Source organism: Oenanthe melanoleuca, chromosome 10 (genome assembly GCF_029582105.1).
Source record: "Oenanthe melanoleuca isolate GR-GAL-2019-014 chromosome 10, OMel1.0, whole genome shotgun sequence".
NCBI lineage: Eukaryota > Metazoa > Chordata > Aves > Passeriformes > Muscicapidae > Oenanthe > Oenanthe melanoleuca.
This window is the reverse complement of record NC_079344.1, coordinates 10,353,623-10,377,651: the sequence shown is the minus strand read 5'-3', so window position 1 is coordinate 10,377,651 and position 24,029 is coordinate 10,353,623. Positions and strand designations below refer to the sequence as shown.

The window sequence follows — 24,029 nt, the reverse complement described above, 5'->3', positions numbered from 1 at the left end:
TGATTTCTCCAGAGCCAGCACATGGGTTAAAAAAAAATAATAATAATAATATAATGCAGCTCATTTGGGCTGCTTTGGATGTTTTTTCCTGTTCCTGAAGCAAGGATCTTCTGCTGTTGTTGCTTTGGCTGTTTCTCAAGAGCTTCTCAGCCCTGGATCCCGCGGCTGCTTTCCCAGCATTGGAGAGGGCGTGTGAGGAGAACAGTGCTGGGGAGGTCACAGGGGTGGGCTGCTCCCATCCTGGCTGCCCCCTGCCAGATACAACTCCCAGCACAAAACCCCTGTGGGAAAATTTGGACCATCTCCTCACAGGGAAGCTGGTGGAGGAAGAAAACCCTCCATGTCCTGAGCCAAACCCCTCTCATGGCCACTGGGCTTGGTGGCTGTCGACTTCTTCTTCGAGCTGAGGGGGCAGGGAAAAAGAAAATTACCTCTTTTTTTTCTTCTTTTTTTCTTAATATGTAAAATAAGAGGGTGAAGTTTTCACAGGATCCTGGTGTGTGGAAGGAATGCTGCAGCCCTGGGGTGCTCCCCAAACCCCAGGGTATGCAGGGATAAGTGAGGCTGCTCTGTGGGAACTGGCTGCCTCCATGGGGTTCTTTTCAGGGTGAAGCATCCTAAAGATCATTACAGAAACCAACTGGGGGAAAACTCTTGTTGGTGTGAGAAAAGCCCAAAGGAAGCAAAGGGAGTCCTTGGGTGTATCTCATTTCTCCAAAAAAACAAGGATGTAATCAATATTTGATTCTTCCCCATGCCTGGGGAGTGACTATTCACATTTGCAGAGTTTGGGGCTCCCATTGAAGGGGGATTCATGTACACATTCACACATTCTCACAAAGGGGTGAACAGGTCCTATCCAGCACAGTCAGGACTCGGGCCCCCCAGTCATGGGAGTTGCAGCCCCTCTCCCCACTCTGGGCAGGTCTCACTGGGATGAGGCTCCATCAAAGCCAAGTTTGCAGGATGCAGCACTGGTGGATCTTCACAGCTCTAAGGAAATCTTTCTTTGTCACCAAAACGTCCCTTGCTCTGGTTTTACTGATGCCAGAGGCTCATATTGGATGGAACTGGACAAATTTTAGAGGCTGTTAATGGAATCACCACCACTGGGATGTGGTCCATGAGCCTGGGGTCTGTGGGTTCAGGGCTGGGCCCCCTTTTCTTGTTCCACAACACCAGTTGTCTTGTCTCTCCTTGAAGGCAAGATCTGCTTTAAACACTCTCCAAAATTTTCCTGGCTTTTGCAGAACAGCCCCTTGCAGGGGCAGAGCACAGGCAGGAGCAGAGGGGCAGGAGATGGGGGCTCACTGGGGTGCCTGGTGCTCTCGGGGTGCCCAGGGGACGCTGGGGGTGGGTGTCACTGCTGGATCAGGACCACAGGGGATCAGGGACAAGCTGTGAGCAGCACCTACCCCTGCTGCGGGGTGTCCGGGCTGGGGAGGCCTCCCTGTGCTCCCCATCCCGCAGAGAGAGCTGGAGCTGCCCACCTGCTTAACCCACAGCCAGGTCCCTGCCACCTGTGCGGGTGACAGCGCTGTCCCCTGCCACACCCCAGCCACGGGAGGGCCATCCTGTCCCCGCCGTGCCACCGCGGGGTGACAACCCCGTCCCCTACAACGCACCCGGCACAGGGTGACAGCTCTGCCCACCCCGTGCCGTCCGGGGGGTGACAGCCCAGTGTCCCCCGTGCCACCCGTGGCGTGACAGCGCGGTCCCCCCGCCGTGTCCCCCGTGGGGGGCAGCCCGGCAGCTCCTCCCGGCTGATGCGCAGTGACATTTGCAATCTGTTGCCATGGGCGCTCGGGGACTTTTGCTGTGGAGGGGGATCGCGCTTCTCCCCCCTCCTCCTCCTCCTCCCCTTCCCTCCCTCCCGATGACGTCATGGATGACCACGGTGGTGACAGGGCCACCTGTGGGCTGATGAGGGGTTTAAAGAGACAGTCTGCAGCTGCAACAGGAGCCCTGGCTATTGTCTCCGCACCTGAGAGCGGGGAAACCTGCAGCCCCCAAACCATCCACCCACCCATCCGCCCATCCATCCGTCTATCCATCCGCCCGCCGCATCCCATCCCGTCCGTCTCACCTCATCCCTGCATCCCACCGCAGCTCTCCCGGGACCGGGGCGTCCCGAGCTGGGTCCCGTACCCCTTCCCTGTAGCGGCTGCTCCAAGGTAAGGCTGCGCTCCGTGCCCCCCCGTCCCACCGGGCACCCCGGGGGGCTGCAGCACCAAATGCCGCTGGCAGTATTCAGGGCTGCAGCCTGAAGGGACCCCTGGGAATCCAAAGCCTGGATGGGTGCCCCCAGCTTGGACAGAACAACAGAACCACCCCTGGGACAGCAAACCCCCTGAGGGGGCTGGGCTGCTCCTGCCTGGGAGGTGTGGGGGTCTACAGCATCTTCATCCCTTGCCAGCCGGCATTCCCAGACCACCTCAGGAGATGCCCACCACTGGGCATATGCCAGCTCCCTGGAATAAACCTTGTCCCTGCTGTGGTCCTTATTAAGGGGGCCCATGAGAGCTGGTGCCATGTCATGCACCTGAAACCCACCATGGCCAAGCCCTGAGGGGCCCTGGGTGATGCCAGGAGCCACAGTGCATGCTGAGGGAGCAGGCAACAGAAGGAGAGGAGCTGTCCTCTCACCCTTTGTGGGAAGAAGGACCAACTCTGCCCTGTCCTAAGGGCTTTGTCCCACTATCCTTTCAGTTCCAATGGGGAAAGCAGCAGGTAAGTGCCTCTGTTCAGTGTCACTTGGATGTGCAGGCAGTGAACAAGGTAGAAAAAGGGTCTGGGATGTGTGAGAGTCTTGGAGAGCAGCAGGGTGGAAATGTGCATGCAGGAATCAGTGTGTGTGTATTCCCAGTGAGAGGAGGGCTGTGTCCCTTCCCACTGGACAACTCCAGTGGTGACCCTGCAAGTCACCAAACTCACTGGTAGCTCCCACCAAGCAGTCCTGGAAGGTCTTTCCGAGCCCACAGCTGCCTGCAAATCCAGACCTACTGGAGCCTGCATGGACTCCCAGCAGCTACAGAGCCACTGGTCCCACAGGGTGGCTGTCATGGGATCAAAACAACTGGAACAAACCCCACAGCAAGCTGCCTCTGCAGCCTTCCCCGGGACAGATGGCATGGGGACATGGGGCAGGTGGGCAAGTGGTCCATGCTCCCGTGACTCCGTGGTCCATTCTTGAGGAGCTGGGCAAAGCCAGCTGCCCCTGGGATCCTGCTGGAGTTGGGCTGTCCATGTCCTGCTCCTGTAGTGCTGGGAGCTGAAGGAATAAGCAGTGGCATGTTTCTGCCATCCATCCCTCAAAAGATGCAAAGGGCTCAGGCTGGGCCTGATTTTTGGGCGGAAGAAGCAAAACATGAATTGTCTGACAGGTGGAAATTCCTGCTGGGAGGTCTTGGCATTTGCCCACCTGGCAGCAGCAGAAGTCCAGGGACACAGCCTGGACCTCTTGGCACACAGCCTGGGAGATTTGGGGGGAACACCCACAGCCCCCCCTGTGATGCTCTGTCACTTCTGCCCCCCTGCTGCTGTGGGTGCAGCCAGTGAATTGGGGAGCTGTGGCTCAGTGTGACACAGGGCAGCCCTGGGTGCATTTGCCTGGCTTTGGAGAGCTTTGGGGAAGATGCTCAGAGCAGGGTCCATAGCAGAGAGCTGCTGGGGGTTGGCTCCCAGGTGTGCAGTCAGCCTCACCCCCTTCCTGCAGACTGCGTGGGGCAGGGGCTGCAGGGGCTAATTTAATATTTATCACCGGCTACGGGCGAGAGCTGCCTATTTTCCCAGTGTCTCTAAAAGTGCCAGCAGAGCCGAAGAGGCGCGGGGCGGGGGTCTGGTTCGTGCGGATGATCACACGGAGCAGGCGGGGGCTGCACAGCGCACGGGAGGAGTTGTGGAGTAGCTGCCGGCTGTGCCCGATGATCCAGGGATGTACCACGCAGCCAACGCTCTGTTACTGCTTCAAAATCCTGCGAGAGCAGCATGGAACCAGGAGGGAACTCCTGCCTGTGTGTGAGGGCACCCAAATATACACATAGACACACGTGTCCTACCCCAGCACGTCGCGGAGCTGGGGAATGCCAGCACATGAGCTGGTTACGCTCCCAGCTCCCCCCGGCAAGCGCTTCCACCTCCCCCATTCCCTGGGGGAAAACTCTTCCAACGCTGCTGCTGATGGATATCGCTGCCGGAGCGCGGGCTTCTTGCGTGACCCTCCTTCTGGCATCATCCAAATTCCCTCTGCCAGCTCTGTAAGCTTCGGTTTGAGATGGTGCTGGAGCTTGAGGCTACATGTCTGTTTGCCAGGGTCTTAAACAAGGATGGGATCTCCAGCAGGGATTTCTCTGGGTGGGGGAAGAAGTGGGACCTTGCTCTGGTGATGAGGAGCCCAACCCTCCTGGCATGGAAGACAGAGTTAGGATGAAGTGAGCGATTCCACCTTCAAGGCTTGTGGCTGGGCTCTGTTTTCCCATCAGGGTCTGAGCCCACCCAAGGCTCAGGATGTTGCTGTGTGCAGGAGTGAAGGCTCCCTCTGGTCAAACACAGAGAGGGCATGGAGGTGCCAGCTCTGATCAAACCCTTGGCACACTTTAGGCTGAGCTGTGCCCAAACCACAGGCAGGAAAGGTGAGGAACTGATGCCACCAGGCAGTAGCCAGCATCCCTCACCTCCCAGCCTGGCTCAGCTCGTGCAAGCAGCAGGCACTGGCTCCTTGGCACTGAGGCTTTTCCAGCACAGCCTTTTAACCCTGCTAATTCCCTTGTGCTCTCCTGCCAGGCCTGCTGTCCCTCTGCCAGGGGATGGCCCGGAGCCTGCTAATTGCACCAGCAAGCTGCCATGTGTCTCCATCACTGGGTTGTTATCCTCTGGTGTTATTTTGGGGACTGCTAGTGGTAGTGTGGGACAGAATGGTGACTGGCAGCATCCATTGCCCCTTCACCATCACCTGCTAAATGATCTCAGTCATGGATTGATGCCCCTGATCCCATTCTAACCAGGGATCAGGGCAGTCCTCAGCACAACACAGAGCTTCTCCAGTTCCTTCTTCCCTGTTGGAAAAGCAACAAAGGCACAGTGAAGGGAAGGTCTGCCTTGAGCTTGCCTAACCCACTCTCAGCCCAAAGTCCACAACTGCAAGGCTGGTTTGGAGGTCCCAGAGTTGATTTGGAGGTGCCACAGCTCATCCCCACAACAGTCCCCTGCTCTCCTGCCCTTCTCATCCAGGGGAGGCTTAGGGTGCCAGCAGCACCCTGGAGCATCACTCACCTCCCACCTCCCCATCCCCTCCTCCTGTCCCCAGGCCATCTGGCCACACTCATCCATGTTAAACAAATGCTGGAGTCTATTATCAGGCCCTGCCTCCCCCTTCCCCCCCAGACAGATGGAGGTTGAGCACACCCGGAGCCCCGGCCCGCAGCATTCATGTGTGTGAATGAGAAAATTGAATTATTTATGGCCATGTGAATAAGGCTGGCGGCTGCGGAGGCCGAGCGGAAAGGACTCCATTACGTGGAGAGTACCTGTTGCTATGGAGCTGGGGCTTCTTCCCCATGGCCCCCCATGCACAGCTGCATCCCTGCCTGCCCCCCATCCTACCCTGATCCTCATGGAGCTGGGATGGAGAGCTGGACTGCCCAATGTGACCAGTATGGGTGCTTTCCTCCCTGCACTGTGCCTGCTGCTTCTGGTTTGGAGGTCACCCCAAATCCCCCCACAGTTCAAAGCAGGACCTGCAGTGCAATGTGGGGATGGTGTGGTGCTGTGGCTCCCTGACCCCCTGGCCACCATGGTCTGCAGCCAGAAAACAGTGGGAAATATTGGGGTGGGAAATGTTGGGGTGGGCAGTGCCAGCATCTCATGGCTCGGGCTGGGCAAAGCAAGTCTGACCCTGGCACAGCATGGAGTCAGAGGTGACTCTCAGCTCAGACTCCTCAACTCCCCTTAAAACTCCCATCCCTGGAGGCAGCAGGGGCTGTGACTTGGGGTCCCCCACTTTCCCCATGCCCAGGCAGAAAAGCAGCTTAGCAAGAACAGGGACTCCTTCCAGAGCCACCTGCATTGCAGCCTCTTCTTCAGGGATGCCAAATCTGCAGTGATGCTGAGGGAGGTGCTGGGGCTTCCCTCCCTCCCACTGTCTACCCTACTCCTCTTTGGTTAAAAAGTAGGGCTTTGTCCCTGCTGGGGTGCAGCCCTTCCTGCCTCAGTGCCACACTGGGGTCAGGCCAGGCACCAGGGGACCATGAGGGGATGGGACGTGGCAGCCCCCAGCCCTGCACAACAGCAGCGCAGGGACTCCTGCTCCCTTCCCTGCAGAGCTAAGAATAGACTCCAGCTCCTCTCCTGGTGCTGAGTGGGCTCTGCTGGGCTCAGAGGAATAAAAAGCAGGAAAACGCTTATTTTAGTTGCTGCAGTCGACAGCTGTGACTCGTATGTACCTAAGGAGCGGCTTTGCACCGTGTTTACCCTCCTGCTGCCAGGAGCAGAGGCACCATTGCAGACCTCTCAGCCAGCTGTGGATGCTCCCAGCCCCAAAACCCCAGCTGGCTCCCAGTCCTTCTCCAGGCTGCTTCCCACCCTTCTTATCCCCAAGCTTTTAGAATGAGCCCAGGCAATGCAGATGCTCCCACCATTCCCGTGCCTTGGGAGATGCTCCCCACCATTCCCTGCACCAACCACTGCTGGAGGCCAGCAGAGTCTTGCTGAGATTTTTAGGGCTTCTGTAGGGTCCCAGGGTGCATGCAGCTACATAGGGGATTGTTCCCAGCAGCTGAGATGAAGGCAGACTGCAGATGTCCCTGTGTCCGAGTGACACCTGCCTGGGATGCTGCAGCGGGCGGGCACTTGCCAGCCCTGGCTCTGGGTGCAAGGCCAGGGGAAGCACCTGCTCCAGGAGAGCAGCTCTGGGTCCTTCTCCCCAGCGTCACCCCCGAGGTAAAACCAAGAGAAAGCTAATTGTTACCATAGTTACATGAAGTGGCCTTTCTTAGGGAGCCGCGTCATCACTGCTGTCACAAGGTTAAGGCGGTGGGGAGTGGTGGTGGGGAAGGGGGGGAGATGTGTTTTCTTTGGGAAAACCATGGCAACAGCTATTTCTAAGGGAACAGCTGTGCACAGCGAGGCCATGGGGAAGGGGAAGGGGCTGGGGCATCTCAATGCCAGCCATGCTCTGAAGACAGCAGTGCCAGGCCCAGCAGCTCTCCACGGCAGCCTGCATCCCCAGAGTCCCCTTCCCACCTGTGCCAGGGCTTGCTGCGTGTCTCCCATGGTGCTGGCATATTGCCATGGGCTCCAGCATGCCCAGCAAAGCAACATGAGGCCACTCCAGTTTGCTTGGCGTGTGCAACCCCTCCTGGCATGTTCCCATCAGCAGGGCTTGAAGGGCTGCCAGATGTGTGGGATGGCCAGGACCACCCACCATAGGGAGTGGGGATGGAATTGCTTATCCAGAGTAAATTCACATGGAAAGAGCCCGAGTGGAAAGCTCATGGTTGGTGAATGAGTGACATGAAGCTTGAACAACCATAATGTAAATACTGGTGGAAATAGGGATGGTGTCGACTCCCCTGGAGTCAGTACATCATGGGCTGGTAATATGGGAAGGTCCTCTTGGGGCTAAGGAACACTAGTAGAGGTGCAAAAGCCATGGGGATGTTCTGCAGGTCCAGGCAGGGCTGGCTAAGCCCTGGAGATGCAGAAGTCTGAGGAATCCACACCCTGGATCAGCTTTGCAACGGCCAAGCAGACCCAGCAAGGAGAAGATGCTGGTCTCAGCCGCACCCTCCACCCAGCTCCTTCTCAACACATAGCTGGGAATTATTTCTGTTTGCAAGACACTTAATTAAGACCATTTCCCTGAAGGAAACCAAAATGGAGAGCTTCACTTCTCGGTATTCCAGTGCTTTCTGGCATTCGTTTCCACACCAATTAGGGTGCAAATTAGTCATCTGGAGAGCAATCCAGTGGCTGTGCTCAAGGGAAGCTCTTCAGCACATGTGCCATCTTCTTCCAGGAAGGCAGGTGGCAGGCACAGGTGGGGTGGCCACTGCAGGGACAGGGAAGGGTCCTTGGGGTGCTGGGGCCTGCAGTTTGTGGTAACAGCTTGGGATGGGCTGAGATGTCAGAAATGGGCATGGAGCAGAGTCAGCAAGAGAGTTAGGGTGTCTCCATGAGCTGTGTGTGCTTCTCCAAGGCTCCTGGACTTCAGGGTGGGTTGGTGAACCACTGGGCTCTGAGACTAAGCTCCCTGTTGGCACTGACAAGAGAGGGAGATGAATCTGAGGATGAGGTGCTCAGGTCTGTGCCTTGCTGTGATGGGATCCACCCAGAGGGTTGGCACAGAAATGTGGTTCAAGGGTGGTTACATCTTGAGGTTGTTGGGTCTACAGTCTCCTGCTCAGGTCTTCAGATGGACATGTGGAGGCACCTCTGCCACAGTTGTGGTTGTGCATCCATCCATCTGCAGGTGCACCTGTCCTTGTTCACTTTAGCTGAGAGGTTTTTGTAGGAGACACAGCTGAAATGAGAGTCAGGAGGAGCAGGGTCCAAAGAGGAATAAACAATGCCCCTCTGGGCAGCATTACAGTCTCACTGGCTGCTCTCCCAGGGTGCTGCAGTTGTAGGAATTCAGTGAACGTGACCAAGGGCACCTGCTGGGAGCAGTGGTGCAGCCACTCGGCACGCGAGGGAGAAGCTGGTTCATTGATTGATGGAGACCGTGGTAGCAGAGCTGGCAGAGAGGTGGCTGGGAGGAGGCATCTGAAAGTCACAGCTGGCTGTGCACGTCCCCCTGTCACTCAGGGAGTGGGATCTCACTGTAGCACCAGGCATCGTCCTGCTTTCTTCTCACCTTCTTCAGGGGAGTGGAAGCCATCCACAGCCCTGCAGATGGTCAGAGAGTCAGGATGGGAAGGTATCAGCTAAAATACCAGTTTCCTGGTGATGTCAGTGGTGAGGTTCATCTTCCCCATTGCTTTTGATCCCCATTTGCTGCATTTGTGAGGTGGTCTTTGGTGGTGCCTCCTTCTCCACCAGAACACTTGTGTCTGTCTGTGCCTTCATGGGGCAGGATCAGGTGCATGATGCTACTTTCCCTAAATATTCCAACTTTCTCATTTCCCATGGGGACAGCCACCATGCAGGGACCAGAAGCCTTCCTCACCTTATGGCCAGCCTGCCTCCTCCATCTCTTTCCAAACAGAGCCAGAATTCCTGTGAGGAACCACCTGCCCACAGGACATGCCCCCCAAGCCCCCATTAGTTTGCAGTTGTCTTAAGCCCTGCAACATTTGATGCCTTATTCCTCCTAATCCCACCTGATGAAACCGTGGCTGTCCTCATTAGCCATATAATTGTTTGGCAAACACAAAACAGGCCCTGACACAGTCTAAGGAAATTGGCTTAAAAATATGGAGCCACATTCTCAGATGTTGTTGAAGGGGTTTCATTTGTTTATTTGCATTCACACGGCACCCTGTGGATAATGAGAGACAGAAGCTGCAAAAGCACCTCTTTTTCTTAAAGATCCTCTGAGGTGGGAAATGCCAGCTGGGATATCCAGCCCAGCCTCTGCACTCCTGGAGGACAACTACCTCTCCACTTGGACCCAACTGCTGCACCAAGGGGTTTCCAAGAAGAGAAGATGGCATGTGCCACCCATAGTACTCTCCACACTGGCAATGTTGCCCAGGGAGAGACTTAGCCATCCACATCTCCCAGTGATAATGCCTTGAATATGAATTTTGAAGGGGCTCTGACAGCAGATGACAGGGCTAGGTTAATGGAAGCAGCGGTAAGAAATCTAATTAACCCACAGTATGTTGTTTAATTTGTGCAAAGTTGTTGTGGTTACTCAACTATAAACTTCATCCCCAGCTCTAATGACAGTGACTTGCATGGCAGCAGTGGAGAGCATCCAGGAGGTGGGCAGCCACCCCGTGCCCACCCTTGAAGGTGCCCTCAATTATGTGCAGAGTGTTCCAGTGGTTGCCTCCATCTGGTTCTTCCATGGCATTTGAGACCCTTTCCAGCTCTGGTCTTTGGAACAGGCACCTGTGCTGCTTCGCTGCCTGCTCTGGCATTCAACCCTGCTGCATGGCTTCCAAAAACCAGCCTTCAGGACCCAGCAGTGTCAATCTGTTGATTGCACTCAAGTCCAGGAGATGGCTTCAGGTCATCGAGTTCCCATCACAGCTCTTAGGCTGTAATTATGTTCAAGGCTCTTTGCCTTGGTTATGTCTTTTTACTAATGCTTGGAGCCACTGTACTTATCTTTTCTTCAAGGCTGACCTCCATGTAGCTTCCCAGGAGAGAACCAGGACTGTTATTTAAGCAAACTCACAGACCGGGTCCCAAAGGCCAGTTGTCCATTACACAATTTTTTGAACAGCAGGAAACATCAGCAGGGCTGATGGTGGCTGAGCTCTTTGTGTTGGTTCAGGGAGAAGCACAGGAAAAGGGATGGATGTCACAGGTCAGGTTCTCTTCCCAGGGTAACCTACCCCAAAGATCTTTGGCCAGACAACAGCTCCTCTGAAGAGGTGCTCTGGAGCCTGTGGTGTCCACAGAAGGGTGATGCTGTGCCTCAGCACCTCCGTCTCTCACCAAAGCTCTATGGTCCACCCATGACCACTACAAGAGACACAGACACACACTTACCTTGCAGGGACATCCTTCCTGTGCAGCAAAAAACTTTAACCAGGTTCCAGAACACTCTCAGCTGCCCAGTGAGGTGGAGTTTGACAAGAAGAGAATCGAGAACGGAGATGATTCATCTTTGGGGTCCATTAAAGCCAAGCAGACTGATCCCACACTGCTGCAGGGTTTGTAGGAGAAGACACTTCCAGCACTGAGCACACTGAGGTCCTGCTGTTATCTAAAACTGTGGGGATGTGGAATACAAGCAACATACGGTTACACCGAGCTCTGCAAGGTCCACAGCCTCCTCCCTGCAGCAGCTCCCACTCCCATTTCCAGGGGGCTGCAGTCCCCCTGTCTGATGGAAAGTTAGGAGGGAGACCTTGGCTCACTCCTCCCTGGACACAGGCTGTTCCTCCAAGCCAGTGGAGGTGCCTGTGGGGATGCCAAGGCATTGCTCACTGCCCAAGATGGCATTCCCATCAAACAGTACACCTAGCAAGCCAGCCTGCATCCACTAAAGGGGTTCCCAGCGGAGTCCCATGGGCAGGGACACAGAAGCACCCTCAGAGCAGGGACAGCTCAGTCACCACCAGTTTGAGTGTGTCCCCAGGCAAATCTCTTGGCATCCTGTTCCTACACTGTTGAGCTTCACAGCCCTTCCCCTTCAGCCTGGGGACAAAACCAGGTCCCTGGGCAGCCAAGGGGGGAAGTAGCAGAGGAGCTCGATTTGGGTTTTCCTTTCTTTTCCTTTTTTTCCTTTCTTTTTTTTTTTTTTTTTTTTTTTTTTCTTTTTTAAGAATTAAAAAGTGGCAGTGCTAGCAAAGGGTAATTATCCCTCTGTTCCAGCTGAAATACAATTAAGGCGGCTCTCAACGAGCCCCCGGGATATTGTGGTTTACTAATTAACAAGCGGATATGCTGTGGCCCCTGTCATGGCAATTACAGCAAGAGACAGGCTTCAGGAGCTCTAATTACACGTCAGCCCGCAACACACGCTGCAATACAAATTAATGAGGGCCCGAGCTGGCAATGGAGGGAATTTGCCCAGCAAGAGGCTGAGATGGGCAGCAGGGATGGGGATGGATGCAGGAGACAGGGATGTGGCTCCAAGCCTGGGGATACCGTTGCACACTGCAGGAGCAAAAGGATGAAGGGAGGAAATTTAGGATGAAATGCCCCATTGTTACCCAAAAATGGTGCATTGAAGAAAAGGAGAGGGGCTTTTGCTTTGTGGAGCCATGGCCTGATGAGATGAGTGGCATTTGGGATGACTGCAATGAATAGCAAGTATCACATCTTCCGCTGTTAATTCCCAGACCAATAAAGATGCTGTTAAGAAAAGAAGTCAGATGGGAAATATCCAACAGGGTTTTGACTGCTGACAAATAACAAACAGATCTCCCAGAGCCAGGAGGAATTTTTCTGACAAATTGTTTATTGGGGAAAGTTATGCACTTTCAGATTGAGTTGAACTAATAGCTTTGGCCAGGTCTGGAAAATTAAAAAAAAAAAAAAAGGCAATCAGGATTTTTGTAAATGCAGTTTTGACACCTTGCATCTTAAAAAGCTGCTTCCTTTCAAAATGTATTTAAAAGACGTAATTAAACCAAAATACAGACTGCACACCTAATGAGGACACTTTGTTTCTGACAAAATGAAACTGTATTTATCAGCCTTGCTGATATTTATCAGAGCTTTGCTGCTCCAAGCTCAGCAGTGACACAGATTTTCTGTGACATTAGTGTGCCTGTTGAATTTACTGCTCCTGAATTTCTGTCTCCTCTCCATCTCTGTCTCCTGGGGCAGCCAAGGAGGGACAGCAGGAGGTGACAAGGTGGATGCTCCAGGCTTTGGCCACCAGCATCACCTGCAAATGCTGCTGCAGACAGAGGGGGTCTTGGGCAGATGGGAGGATCTGGGGAAGGTGAAGTGAAGCTCCCAGGTTTTGGACCTCTCTCCAGCCTCCTGCAGGGGTGGAATCAGTGGAGCTCAGGGGCAGCCCTTGCAGGGATGGGGTCTCAGAGCAGGGGGTGCACAGCAGGTCCCTCATTTGCTCAGGTTCTCACGAAGGGCTGACAGGAGGCAGGTGAGGAGCCTTCAGACTAATCCTTCTTGTTGCCATGGGCTGTGGGGAGGAGACCCTGCACAGTCCCCACTGCCAACACCCAGAGCATGAAAGCACCAGTGGCCACCTCTGTCACAGAGCGTGGCAGGGGAAGGGCACATACCTCCTCACACACAGCTCCCAGTATAGATCTCATTAACCACCGCAATTAACATGAGCCAGGCCCTCTCCCTTCCTTGTCACCCCAGCCAGAGCTGTACATAAAAATAACTGTTTATTACACAGCGGGCAGAGCTGGCTTATCACTGCAGACAGGAAATTGCTGCGCAGAAACCGCACGTTTCACTTTTAATAAGTTTGGCAATAAAACATCTCATCAAACGAGGCCACGACAGGGCAATAATGAAGCTTCCGCGTGGACCATAATTGCTCACTGCTCTCCTGGGGGCGAGCCAGAAAATGGGGAGTGAGGGGGGAGATGGATGGCAGCATCATCCTCCCTCACCTCCTGCTCTGGGAGCATCCATCCCTCCTCATCCCCGGAGCACTGACACCCTCCAGGCAGGACTGAAGAGGAGATCTGTCCATGCAGGAGGGATACAGGCAATTCCCATGGAGTTATGGTGGTGTCAGAGGAATAGGGAAGCTCTTGGTGCTCTGAGGGAAAGGAAAAGGTTTTCTGCCTTCCAAGCACAACTTTACAGCACTGAGTAGTCTTCATGGCTGTGCAGGTGCTCGCACACAGTCCACCCCCATCCTTAGCCAGGAGGGACACAGTCTCCTGGGGGTTTTGTGGGTTCAGGATGGGGATCTCAGCATGGCAACAAAAGAGTCCTGCAGGAATCCCTATGCTGGGCCCCTGCTACGGACCAAGAGGGCTGCATTGCTCCCAAACCCATCACAGCAAAGGGTGACATGGTGCCTGTCTGTTCTGACATCCTCGTGCTGGTGGCCTCAGACTGCTGGCTGGTGACACTGGCTGCCCCAGCTAGGCCCTTCCACCAAAGGATGGTGCTGGTATTTCCAGGTGCTCCATCATGATGAGACTTACTTTCTCTAAAGGAAATCAGGTCCAACAATTGGTCACTACCTCGACTTATTTCTGAGCTTCCCAGCTTCTGTTTGTGGGCACAAACCAGCCCTGCCACAAGTCCACTCAGAATGGCAGGAGCAGCTCAGGGAGTCCTGGTGAGGTTCCCCAAACACAGGTGGGTGACGGGGAGGCACCAGGCAGCCTGCAGAGCCCAGGATGATGAAGTGATCCCTCATCACCCCTGGAGGCAAAGCTGGCTCCTGGCTTCTCTGAGTTAACCTATCCCATTCCCACCAATCATCCCCCTTGGCAGGGAGGGAACAGAGAGGTCCAGGAGGACATGGTGCAACCAGCCCTGCAAAGAGGAGCTCTGGCTTCGAGGTAACAGGAGACAAAACAATGCATGTCCAGGCTGGCACGAGGAAATGAAGCAGTTTAGAGTCACAGCAGGAATGCGCTGGCACTAGCAGGGCCTGCTGGCAGGCTCCCGGGTGGGCAGGAGGCTTTGTTCGCCTGCAGCACTGCTCTTGGGGAGTTTACCTGGAATTACTGATCCGCATTCAGAAACATGATCACGTTAATTGCTTGCTGAGACTGCAGTCACCATCTCCTCTCAGCGCTGGGACTTCATCTCCCTTCCCATCCCAAATGTCAAGATGTGTCTGTTCTCCCACCCGCTCTGCACCACGGCCAAGGACAGAGAAGTGGTTGGAGGAGGGAAAGAGGCAGAGGATGGGTGAGTCCATGAGCCTGGAGCCAGAGACAGACACCCACTTCCACCACCTCCGCTCTGCAAAGCAGCACCTTGAAAACAAAGAGCAGACACCTTCTGGAGGGCAGCAGGAGCTCTGCAGGAATCCCTGCAGCCGTGGGCAGTGATGACCTGGGGAAAGGCACCTTGTCTAGAGAGCAGCTTTAATGGCAGAGCAATGACAGGAGAGGGACCAGCTCCCAGCTGAGGACAGAGACACCCAGGCTGCTCAGCCTGAAACCAGGCTGGTGCTCATCTCACTTGGAGCACGGCCAATCACTTCTAGTAAATTATTCATCTGACAAATTTAGCCTGTTATTCTAGTCGTGCTCTACCCAGAGTTTTACAGATTTCGTTATTATTTCAAATTGTGCAAACACTGCAGAAACCTCTCCCGGGCTCTGGCGAGCTCTGCCTTCATCTCAGCTCATCTGCCACATCTGAAATGCAATTTCTACCATCTGGTACCCAACCCTCCATCCCCAGCATGGCCCCAGGACCGTGGGGAGGTGAGTAGAATACCTGTTCAACACAAGGCTCTTACCAAAGGGAGGAATATCTACTGTGGGAGAACCATCTGCTGAGGATCCAGGGGTCAGTGGGATCACAGGAGGCCACAGCACACTTTCAAAATTATTTTGACTTTTTTTCACCTCCATCTTTGTATATGAGGCAGGGAGGAAAAATGATAGCACAGTTCCCTTGCATCCTGGACTATTTGGTTTCCCAACTCTGGTCACTTTGGAAAACAGGAAAAAGCTTTTCCTTTCTTCCCCACATGCCATAAATTCTTCTGTTGAGGTTTCTTTGTAATCATGAGGGTACAGCTAAAACTTTGCACTCTTAAAGAGAATGCAAACTATGCATCCTGAGAAGAACAGAAGGAAGATGGATGGGTTTGTTGTAGACAAGCCAAGAGTGATCAAATCCACCAGTGGAACAGCAATGTGTCCAGGCACTTGAATCTCTCATCATATCATGCAGGGTGTGAGGGAGAAGAGCAGGCAGTGACACCACCTCCTTATCCACCCAGAGCTGGAGGAGAAACGCAAGCCCATGTCCCTCACAGCAAGGCTCGAGTTTGCTCCCACTTGTGTGATGATAGTGAGCTCACACCTCATTTACAGGGAGAAAAACAGGGTGAAGAGGCCCAGGAATATGAAATGAACAATCTCCAAGAGCTGTAATGCACAGTTTCACCAAAAACACCAGAAAATAGTATAAATTTCTACATAGAGACCTGACAGGACTCCCTGGCAAGATATTGTGAGACACTTGAATGACTCTCATTAAAGAGAGATTAATTAGCTGAACAGCAGGGATGGAAGCAAGAAATGCAAAACATGGAGCAGCTGATTTGAGGAGGAGGTTTACTGACCAAAAGAAAAACAGAAAAAAAAAATATGAAAAAAATGAACCACAGGGTAATCTAAATCTTTCCTTTCTGACCAGGCTAGAGAAGCAAATGGGTGATGGAAAGGCAGAACAGTGGAGTCTGAAAACACTTGTCCTGCATCCCTGTGAGCTCCATGGGCAGCAGGGAGAGGGAACACTCCCAGCAAGCCCAGAGGGATGAGGATGGACACGGCGCCTGGTTCCCTGTGGAAGACTAGTGATTTTGTTGTTGTATGGCTCATCCCACCACAACAAGTCACAGTCTGCCCTAGGGCACGGGGCCTCTGCAGCGATGCTGAACGCACGGGGACAAGCTGGTGGCTGGGGCTGCCTGTGCCCTTCTCCTCTTCTGACCACCTCGGACATTGCTTTTGTGAGCACTGAGAGCGAAGCAACGAGAGGCTGGTCTGAAACCCCACCTTCAACCCTGCCCAGCCGGAGCTGCACCCCACAGCCCTGGGAGAGCCTGGAGGATGCAAACCCCAGGCTGCCGTGCTCCAACCCACCCCACCCGCAGGATGAAAGGATGCTCACAGGGTCAGGAATCACACGGGAAAACTGCAGCACATCCGTGCCGGGCTGCGCTCCAGGGCACCACAGCGAGCATCCCATCCCCAACCCACCAGCACGGAGGGTGCCTTCCTACAGGGGCAGAGACTGAACCCTGAGATCACCAGTCGGGCTGGGAGCTCCAGGTGTGGGGCTCCGGGATTCCCACGAAAACCCCAAACCCAAATCCCGACTCCCCGCGCCGGGGACGGCAAAGCCCCGCCCCTATGCAGATGAGCCGCTCTGCGCAGCCAATGGGGAATCAGGGGGCGTGGCCACGGCGGGACTTGCCCGGGCATGTGCGCGCGGCGGCTTCCGGGCCGGACACGTGTGAGCGGCGGCGGGAGCGGTCAGCACCGGGACACCGGGGGGACACCGGGGGACACCGGGGGACACGGGGGTGGCACGGGGCTGGGGGGGCCGGCAGGGGGCTGGGGATTGGTAGCGGGGCGGGCAGGAGCTGCGGCCTGCAGCGACGCAGAGAGGGCCCGGGTCATGGGCAGACAGGGCCCTGGGTGTTTACCACACTGGGGGTGCGGAATGGGGGGGACAGGGCGGTGTGGGGTGGGCAGGGGGCTGCGGATCCGTGAGGGGGTGTGCAGGGCCCTGGGATCGGGAGTGGGGCGGTGTGGGCCGGGCAGTGAGGGGCTAAAGGCGTGGGGACAGGGTGTGGCAGTGTGTCCGTGTCCCCTCCCCCCTTCCCTTGCCCCGTGGCTCCTGGCTGTGCCTCCCGCAGGGGGGCGGGTTGCCCTGGGCTGTGTGCCTCCTCTTCCGACAGGGGAGCGTGGGGTCCGCACGGCGCTCATGCCCCCTGTGCGCCTCCAGCAGGAATGCCGCCAGGCAAAGGACAGATGACCCCGCTGCTGCCCGCCCCGCAGGGCACCCATGTCCCCGGAGCGGGGGGCTGCGCTCAGCCCCCGAAGGGTCCCAGCTCGCCGCAGGGCCGCGGCAAGAAGAGGAGCCGCAAGCACCAGCGGTTCATGGAGCGCCGGGCGGTGCTGGAGCAGAAGGGGCTGCTGAGCCCCCACGGGCGCCTGGGCACTCAGACCCCCAAGGCGGGGCTGGACGCACACACTACACTCACCAAGGCGAATGGCACCGCGGCACCGCGCTGTGACAAGGTCCCCAAGCCCAAACAGATTGCATCCTCGTCCCTGTCTCCATCTGCCTCTCCGGACAGCATAGCCAGGCACCACTCCGTGCTGCTGTCCCAGGGGAGCGGCAGCTCCCAGAGGGTGCAGACATCCTCCCCAGTCCTGCGCCCGGGCAAGTACGTGGCCATCGACTGTGAGATGGTGGGCACGGGTCCCCAGGGGAAGCTGAGCGAGCTGGCACGGTGCTCCGTGGTGAACTACGAGGGGGATGTCATCTATGACAAGTACGTCCGGCCCGAGCTCCCCATCGTGGACTACCGCACGCGCTGGAGCGGCATCACCAAGCGGCACATGCAGAGTGCAATTCCCTTCAAGGCTGCCCAGGCAGAGGTCAGGAAAAAAGAAATTAAAAAAAAAAAAAAGTCAAAAGCCTCTGTTATCTGTCAGACATAAGTTGGGATTCTTGGTGGCCTGTGCTAGGCTGCTGTGAGGCAGAGGCACAGCACAGAATGGGAGCCTCTGAAGCTGTGCAGTAGGTTGGTTTGTTTGCTTGTTATTCTTTCTGGGAACCTAAAAACTAGAAGCCAAGGAGCTGAATTAAATTCAAAATGGCTTGTTTTATGCTTGGTATTTCTTTCACTGCAGTGTCTGTGTAACCCTCTGTGACTCTTCCAGATCCTGAAGATCTTGAAAGACAAGATTGTGGTAGGACACGCCATCCACAATGACTTCCAAGCCCTGAAGTACTTCCACCCGAAAGACAGGACTCGAGACACCAGCCAGAGCCCTGAGCTGAGGAAGAGAGCAGGGCTGCCTGTAAGAGCCAATGTCTCCCTGAAGAACTTGGCCATGCACCTACTCCATAAAAAGATCCAGGTAAGTACCAGGAACCCTGAGATGGGAAACAACCCTGGGTTAGCTATGAACGTGTGTGGTCAGCTTGGTCCTCCCACCTCCATGTGTGTTCTCTGTGATGTGGACATGAGCCTTGTTCACCCAGTGCTCCTGGCTATAAATAAGTTGGGAGAGCTGAGGACCTTCCAAGTTGACCATTAAGCATCTCAGTAAAATGGGGACAGGATCTGTGCCCTCCAAAAAGGGTGGGAGAGATACCTCTATGGCCTTGGCTACATCAAACTTTTGCTGTCTCCACAGTATTTGTGTCCTTCCAAGCAAGCAATGTCCTGTGATACTTTTGCTGCCCCTTTTATCTAACAAGGCCTTTTGCCCTTTTCTCAGGTTGGCCGCCACGGTCACTCGTCGGTGGAGGATGCTCAGACAGCCATGGAGCTGTACAGACTGGTGGAGGTGGAGTGGGAGAAGGAGCTGGCCCACAGCCTGCCCCCCCGGCCCCCCAGCCCTGTCACAGACCCTGCTGCAGACAGCAGCCAGTACCTGGATGACCAGTACTGGCCCACTGAGCTGATGGCAAGCAGCCTGTGACAGGGCACAGCATCTCCTCCGTGTGTTCTGGGTCATCCTGCTGCCTGCAGCTTTCAAAGGTGGAGGTGACTGCTGACCTCCTCCCCTGGGGCTTGTGCCCAGCGCCCAGCCCCGCTCAGGGATGGAGACATGGTGACACCTGGACACAAGCAGTCTCCCAGAAATGCTGTCTGCAGCCTTGAGCTGTCATACAGAAATAAGGGCTGTGTTCAGCTGTCACTTGGGGATGAGCAGGGTCCTGTGTCTGCCTGGAGGAACCTCTGTGGGCATGTAATGGGGGCTACCAACACCCTCCATACCTCCTGTGGGGTTGTCCTCCTCCCAGACAGCAAAGGGAGAGTTTTCCTGTGGAGGAACTGAGGTGTTTTGCTGATACCCAAAGGCTGTAAACCATCTGGGCCAGTAAATAACCAGTTTGCTCCTCACTTTCTTTCATAGAATCATAGAATATGCTGAGTTGGAAGGGATCCATCAGGATCATTGAGTCCAACACCTGGCCCTGCACAGGACACCCAAAGAATCCCACCATGTGCCTGAGGGCTTTGTCCAAAAACTTGAATTCAGACATGCTTGGTGCTGTGATCACTTCCCTGGGGAACTGTTCCAGTGCTCAGCTCCAGCTGAATATTTTGTCAAGAAGGGTGCTGGAGAGACAGTGTCAAAGGCTTTGCTTAAGTCCAAAAAGATTTCATCACCTGATGTCCCTTGATCAGCTGGGTGATACCTGTTGTAGAAGGAAATCAGGTTCAATGAGCAGGACTTTGCCCTCATGAAGCCATGCTGGCTGTGACCAATGACTGCATTGTGCTCCAAGTGTTTTTCAATACCTCCCAGAAAAATACTTTCCATGATTTTACCTGTCAGTGAAGTGAGACTGACAGGCTGTAGTTTCCAGCATCCTTCTTGCCCTTCAAAATCGGGCAACATTTGCCAGCTTTCAGTCAGCTAGGATTCCCAAAACTGGTCAAAAATAGTTGAGCAGCTCTGTAATGACATCAGCAGCTCTTTGAAGATTCTTGAGTGAATCCCATCAGGCCCCATAGATTTATAGGGATCCAACTGCACAATGAAGTTCAAGAGGAAAGTCTGGATCTAATCAATGTCCAGCCTGGACAAGAGCACAGAATGCACTTAATTTTAAATGAATGATTCACATAATTGTCCAATTCTGAATTAAAAACTCTTCTGGCTAAAACCGTTGTGTATATTCTGCATGATTTGGTCTGGCAGTTCTCCAGGAGGGAGAGGGCAGGGCTGCCCAAGTGCCATGACAGGTTCTAGGACTTCAAACCCACCTGCAACTGGAAAAGGTGCTTTGAGTGGCTGGAGTAGGTAGTTCCTTGGGGCACAGGCTTGTCCCCTCTGCTCTGGGGACACCCCTGTGAAGGCAGGAGGAGCTGGGGATGGGCTGAACCAGAGCCCAAGGTCTGGGAGCAGGATCACTGTGGGAATGTGAGCATGGGCTGCTGTCATGGTGTGGGGACAGGGTAGTGCTCATCTGCAGTGACTCTGCCTGTAGGTGACACAAAGGTGATCTGTGGCTGCAGAAATGTGCCCCAGCTGGGTGTGTGAGCACCAGAGAGGGGTTTGGGGCTGGACAGAGGGAGTTACCTGACTCACCAGGGAACTGAACAGCCATGCTTATAGAAAATTGATATTTTTTTGCCATGTGCCTTAACGGCAGCCCTCGGGTGCATCCCTTGAGCACATTCCCAGTGTCTGGGCTGTGAGATGGGGGAGGTGGCAGAGCAGGCTGGAGGGATGCCAGCACCCTGGGGGCTTTGGGGAGCCTGGTGCAGTACAGTGGGTACAGCAGCCAGCACTGGAGTGGAGTCCATGACCCTGTCAGCCCGGCTAGACTGTCCCAGGCTCTTCCAGCAGCCAGTGGAAGGTAAGGAGAGCTCAGCCCCAGCCTTGGGAAGTGGCCAAGGCAGCAGGGTGACGTAGACACACCTGACGCACGCATCAGTGCCATTGCCAGGCACATCTTGCACTTCCCATCTTAACTCCTCCCTGCCTGGCAGAGGAAGCCAGGAACAGCTCAGAAATGCTTTGAAATGTGTCAGACACGTCTAAAAATCTTTGTCCTCACAGTGGTCCAAATACAACCATCCTTCAACAGTTCTGCCATGAGCTTGTGGTCTGGACAGGAAAGGTGGCCCCATGGTAAACCTTTAAATCCTGCTTGTTCCAGTTTGTCCCAGGTGTGTTCCTGATGAAGCAAGCTGTAAAACAGGGCCAGCAGCACCCTCTGTGCCTTCCTCAGGGTGCAGCTCAGCTGAGCTGAGCAATGTCAGCAGGACCTGAACCCCACAGGGCACACAGAGGGGTGCAGGAGGAGCACAGCTGGTGCAGGTCTGTTTTCTCCTCTCTGCCATCTTCACCAACCCCAGGGTGGCAGGAGGGAAGAGAAGCTGTAGGAAAGGTGAAAGCTCTGCATCCCATTGTCAGTAGATGGTGGCATTCCAAAAGTGATGCAGCAGTGCTGTCTTTGCTCCTGGGAAAGCAGACCTGGAGGAAGGACAGAGCAGAGCTTGGCTGTTGCAACCACATCCCTCATGTACATGAGTTTGTAGAGAGCTTATATGGGGCACTCCATGGTTCCCAAATTATTTGTCCATGTAAGCCCCAGCCTGCTGCCCCTCCAGCCCCCGTCTCACTGCCCTGCACTAAGCCCTGTGATGGTCGATGTGAGACACAGGTGTGTTGGGGTGAACCTGGAGAAGGCTTTATCAGCCTGTGACTCAGCCTGCCTTGCCACCAGCCTAAGGTATAATTAAGGAAAAAAAACATTTCTGAAATATTGACCATCCACTGATTTAACCCTCCTGCTGAAATACTCTCCCTGCTTTGGAAGCAAATTTGGAGGCAGTCCTGCAAGCTTTGCTTCTATGCCACGATTTCCGTCTCTTGAAGAAGGCTAGAAACAAATTTGAGGGTTAATCCCATCAGATTTGAAGGGCTTGGAAAACCCCAATACTGAATACTGCAGCCCCCCAAAACAGGGCTGCTGCTGAGCAAACCTCACAGGGACAATCAGAGGTGGTGGCAACCTGCTCCCTGCCAACAACGTTTGCTCTGAATAATCTAAATGACAACATCCACCCGGTTTTCAGCCTCTGAGAGCTAATCGGGATTTTCACAGGTGTTTGTGAATATTCACCTCCATGCCAGCTCGGAGTTGCCATGGCTGAACAAAGCCCAGCTCATCACACGCTCTGGCTCATCTCACGAGCAGCCTGCTGGAGCTCGTGTCGGGAGGCTGAGCATCTTCAGGCGGGAGAAGGAGAGCTGGGCTGGCTCACCATTTACGCGAAATTTAGTGATAATTGAAGAATCTGCAGAAAACTCAGCTGTTATCTCAACAACCCCTGAACAATGATTAACCCAAACCCATGAATCCAGCACTGGGCTCTTTTATCAGAGGGAAAACATTGTCAAATGAGTTTTTTCCAGCCAGCTGCGAGTGCAGGTAACCGATAAGGAGTGGGGCTGAGCCAATGGGAGCCGATGGCGACGGCTTTTACTTCTGTCTAGCAACAGCTTCTCCTTGAGCAGCAGGCACAATTCAATGCTTTCTCTTGCTTTTATTGAGCTTCCCTCCTGCTACACCAGGGTTTTCATGGGGGGAACTCAAATACTGAGGTTTGTGTGGAACGTCCATCTTTTCCTGCATGTTTTGGTGTCTGTTCCTTTCCTGCTGTGGTGAGAGCTTTGCAGCTGTGAAAGGCTCCATCCTGCTCCCATCCTGGGCTCTGCTGGCTCCCTCCCTTGCCCATGCACCAGAGATTCTGCTGGGTGGGTGTTGGACCCCCATAGGATACTTGGAATAGCACCATGGCAGAACAGCAGATCTACCAGGAGCCCTGTGGCAGGGATGTACCTGACCCTCCTGCCCTGCATCCCAGTGCCTGACCATGGCCCAGCACCTCTCCCAGCTGCCAGGGACGTGTCTGACCCTCCTGCCCTGCATCCCAGTGCTGACCATGGCCCAGCACCTCTCCCAGCTGCCAGGGACGTGTCTGACCCTCCTGCCCTGCATCCCAGTGCTGACCATGGCCCAGCACCTCTCCCAGCTGCCAGGGACTGCTTGCATGGGGAGCACGGCTGGGAGCAGCATCCCCTCATCAATCAGCTTGCTTTGCTGCTGGCTCTGCCTATCACAGTACATACGGTTGAAATGCCACGTAAAGCCCAAGTCACAGAATCACAGAGTTGGAAGGAGCTCACCAACACCTGGTGTTGGACAGGACATCCCTAAAAATCTCAACATTAGTGTTTTGGGGTGGAGCAATGCTGGTAGCTAATAACAGCCTGGACCAAGCCCCTAACCTGAGGCACTCTGTCCCCTCGTTGTGGAGACACAGAGGGATGTTTCAACCTGTTTTTAGTGGCTTCACTGGGGCATTTTGCCAGAGCAGTCACAGCAAAGTAAGGACTCATGCTCCCTGCACCCCCGCCCCATCAGCACCCCCACCCACCCCTCTCCTCTAGTCCCCGAGGGTAAATTACAAGGCAGAAAACTCGCAGCCAACTCTAAATTAAAATCTCAGGAGCCCTAATAAGCGTCTTGGCCGGAAGAAGCGGGTAGATGTGATGTGGAAATGAATAGGCACATCTGGCAGCCGCTTAGCACCTGGGCTGCGGGAGGGGAGAGCGTGATGTGTGCGTGCGGAGCCGCCCGGATTGGCTGCAAACCCTCCCGACCAGCGCCGGGAGCAGGGTGGCCTAGCAACAGGCTTTTCCTAATGAAAAACAAGCCACTTAACGAGCCATCGTGACTGTGTGCATGGGAGAGGGAGAGGCGCTTCCAGCAGCTCCCTGCTCCCCGGGGCGCTGGCCCCGAAGGGGAGCTGGGCGAGGTGGGGTGACCTGACCTGGGGACTCTTGTTAGGAAAATTAATCCACAAACACCAGAGGTTTATGTCCAAAAAGGAGACAGGAGTCCTTTTTGCTTTATTCGAATAAAGGGAGAGGCCATGGGGCATTCCCCTGGGATCTCTCAATTTTTTGCAGGACGCAGCCTCCGTTTTTATCCCATTTTCCCGGCGCATTTCC

The 24,029-nt window shown here is 54.7% G+C and overlaps 1 protein-coding gene across 2 annotated transcripts; it reads left to right on the top strand.

The window, feature by feature from the left end:
* The first annotated feature begins 16,705 nt into the window (after positions 1–16,705).
* On the top strand, positions 16,706–20,160 carry AEN (apoptosis enhancing nuclease). Of its 2 annotated transcripts, none has more exons than XM_056500071.1 (4): positions 16,706–16,783; positions 17,263–17,918; positions 18,204–18,404; positions 18,768–20,160. In XM_056500071.1, the coding sequence occupies exons 1-4, from the start codon at positions 16,732–16,734 to the stop codon at positions 18,969–18,971; spliced, it is 1,113 nt and encodes a 370-aa protein (XP_056356046.1). In that variant the 5' UTR covers positions 16,706–16,731; the 3' UTR covers positions 18,972–20,160. The 2 variants fall into 2 exon arrangements, with proteins under 2 accessions (XP_056356046.1, XP_056356045.1); XM_056500070.1 differs by having other exon boundaries at positions 17,260–17,918.
* The last annotated feature ends 3,869 nt before the right edge of the window (positions 20,161–24,029 follow it).